The sequence below is a fragment of the Lactuca sativa genome, chromosome 2, assembly GCF_002870075.4.
Source record: "Lactuca sativa cultivar Salinas chromosome 2, Lsat_Salinas_v11, whole genome shotgun sequence".
Lineage (NCBI taxonomy): Eukaryota > Viridiplantae > Streptophyta > Magnoliopsida > Asterales > Asteraceae > Lactuca > Lactuca sativa.
This window is the reverse complement of record NC_056624.2, coordinates 43,469,617-43,472,723: the sequence shown is the minus strand read 5'-3', so window position 1 is coordinate 43,472,723 and position 3,107 is coordinate 43,469,617. Positions and strand designations below refer to the sequence as shown.

The 3,107-nt window shown below is 38.0% G+C and overlaps 1 protein-coding gene across 1 annotated transcript; it reads right to left on the bottom strand.

Moving 5' to 3' along the window:
* Window positions 1-279: 279 nt before the first annotated feature.
* Window positions 280-1,892, bottom strand: LOC128132294 (uncharacterized mitochondrial protein AtMg00810-like). Its single transcript, XM_052768810.1, has 2 exons — window positions 1,635-1,892; window positions 280-939 (listed from the first exon to the last, which is right to left on the bottom strand). Exons 1-2 carry the CDS (start codon window positions 1,890-1,892, stop codon window positions 280-282), a joined length of 918 nt encoding a protein of 305 aa, XP_052624770.1.
* Between the last annotated feature and the right edge of the window lie 1,215 nt (window positions 1,893-3,107).

The following is a 3,107-nucleotide window of genomic DNA, read 5'->3' as shown; positions in this document are numbered from 1 at the left end:
CATTTCGGTTCTCGAAAAATTAGGAGCCGAAATAGACCTAGCCTTCGGCTCATTGCAGTTGTTAAAAAAAACTTAAAGAAAGCGAAAGCGAAAGTTATACTTAATAAAACGAGTGTGGTTTTGGAACTGACTCAGCTTCCATCATTCCTAAGCCTTGTAGTATTTTATTAAATGATGCTTCAGACAAGGCCTTAGTAAAGATGTCAGCCAATTGATCAGAGGACCGAACGAAGTGAGTTTCAACATTTCCATTTTCTACGTGATCCTTGTAAAGTGATATCACAGTGCTATATGTTTCGTCTTGGAGTGTTGCACTGGATTATGATAGATTCTAATAGCGCTTTCAGAGTCACAATAAATTGGAATCTTCTTCATGTTAAGGCCATAATCTCTAAGTTGGCTTTGGATCCAAATGACCTGAGAAATGCAAGATGTTGCAGCGATATAATCAGCTTCGGCTGTAGAGAGAGAAACATATGTTTGTTTCTTTGACTGCCAGCCGAGAAGTTTACCATCGAGAAATTGACATCCGCCTGTAGTGATCTTTCGGTCCAGACCACATCCTCCAAGATCAGCATCAGAGAATACTTGTATGAAAAATCCTGATTTAGCAGGATACCACAGACCGAGAGAAGAGGTTCTCTTCAAATATCTTAAGATGTTCTTAACATCCACCATATGAGGTTCGCATGGATTAGCCTGGAACCTAGCATAATAACGAACAGAAAACATTACGTCTGGTCGAATGGTTGTTAGATACGTTAGAGATCCTATCATTTTTCGATAAAGAGTCATATCAACAACCGGTTTCTCCAAAGATGGTGTTAACTTTGTTCCAAACGCCATGGGAACCTTTACATTGGAATCACCCATCATGCCAAACTTTGCTAGCAGTGTCTTTGTGTAGGCCTCTTGATTGATAAACATGCCTTCGGGTCCCTGTCGAATATTCAAGCCAAGAAAAAAGTTAATTGGACCCATTGAGCTCATCTCAAACTTAGTCTCCATGAACAACTTGAATTCAACAGTTTGGCTGGGATTCGTGGAACTGAAGATGATGTCATCAACGTAAATTTGAACGATCATTAAGTGGTCACCCTCTTTCTTACGAAAAAAGGTTGGGTCAACCAAACCTTGTTTAAACTTTGAAATTTTTAGAAATCGAGTAAGGGTTTCATACCAGGCTCTAGGAGCTTGTTTTAACCCATAGACGACTTTATCTAGAATATAGCAGTGATCAGGGTGGCTTTCGTTCCGAAACCTGGTGGTTGCTCAATGTATATGGTCTCCTATAGCTCATCATATGCTAGAAAGATTCGCATGGATTCTAACCTTGCCACAGGAGCGAAGGTTTCTTCATAGTCGATACCTTCTTCCTAACAATATCCCTTCATAACCAATCTCGCTTTATTACGAATCACATTCCCTTTTTTGTCCATTTTATTTCTGAAAACCCATTTTAGGCCAACGACAGATGCATCCTTTGGTGTGGGAATAAGTCTCCAAACTCGATTTCGCTCAAACTCATGGAGTTTGTCTTGCATTGCCTGTAACCAATCTGAGTGATCTAGTGCAATGTTAAACATTTTTGGTTCTATTTTTTAGACGAACGAGTTGAACATGCAAAATTCAACCTGAGAGAAAAGAGCAGTTTGCTTTGCTTTTATTTGAGATCGAGTAAGAAGTCCCTCAGGTGCTTCACCAATTACTTGAGTTTTAGGATGATCTCTTGTCCATTTTGCGAGGGGAGGGTAGTTCGGATCACAGGCTAGATCCAATTCGGCATTAATTTCCTCTTCCAATTCTGATTGAAAATCTGAATCATCATTTGTATTATGATTCTTCCCCTCGAATGATGAGACGACTTCAAAATCAGGATCGGATGCTCCCATTTGAAAGATAAGTCTTGAGTTTTTATTGGTGATGGATTTTCCTCTTGGAAAGACGATTCAGGGTTATTTGATGTCGATGAACCCTCCCCCTAGAATATAGAACTTTCTTTTAGAGATTCGCTTGGAGCTAGCTGTTCGGTTGTGTTGGAACGTACAAAGTGAACCTCTAGCAATCCTAAGTACTTATTCCTTATTATGGTTGTTCCGCGGGGAAGAGTGCTCCGGAACCTGTTCGAAGATGAAGAGTTGAAGAATGAAGTGAAGTTCCGAACAGAAGTCACTCCGGAATGCATGTCTGGAACCTAAGATATTCCGGAGTCTAGCTATTTTATCTTTTGTCATTTAATGTCTCTATATTGATGTAAAATTTCATAAGACTTAGTTTTTCATTGTTATATTAGACAATCAGAATGTTAGAAGTAATTCTGTTGTCCGGTCCTATGTATGTTCCTTTGTTAATTCGATGTAACATTCTCTCCTATATAAAGGAACATTCAATACAAGTTAACAGCAGATATTTTTCACACTTTTGGCATCTTTTCTATGTCCTTAAAAACATTCTTCTTATTCTTCATGTATTATCTTTACTTTAATCATTTACTCTAGTTCTTCATTTAATGACTTGATCATTTGTTGAAAACATTATCTAAGAGTAGATTGGTCTTTCCAGGCTATACTTGAACATTTATTAGTAAGAAGACATTGATCTGAAGCATTCATTCAAGGTTTGTATTCTCAAACCTTGTCCCTGCGCAACTGATCAAATTTCTAGTTCTCACAATTGGTATCAGAGCCTGAGTGGTTGCCCTTTGAATCCATAAGAACAGATTATAGTTGGTTTGAATATACCTTGGTATTTAAACCATTTTTGTGTTAAGGATAAAAGTTATTCTATATACCACTTTTGCTCAAGATATCTTAACTTCAATGGCTGCTTCTAATCCTTAACAAATGATTTCAATGCAAATCGCAAATAGTGTGGGTGGTCGTACCCATGCCCCATTACTAGTTATGGAAGAATATGATCACTGGAAAGTTAGAATGGAAAATTTTCTTTTAGCCAAAGATAAAGGTGAAGAGATCTGGAGATTCATGAAAGAAGGTCATCATGTTCCTGTAAGAATCGTTGTAAGAGATATTGCTGCTCAGCTTATGGGTCAAGATGAAAATCGTCCAGCTCCTCTAACTGCTAATGTCATTGAAAAACTGCATGCT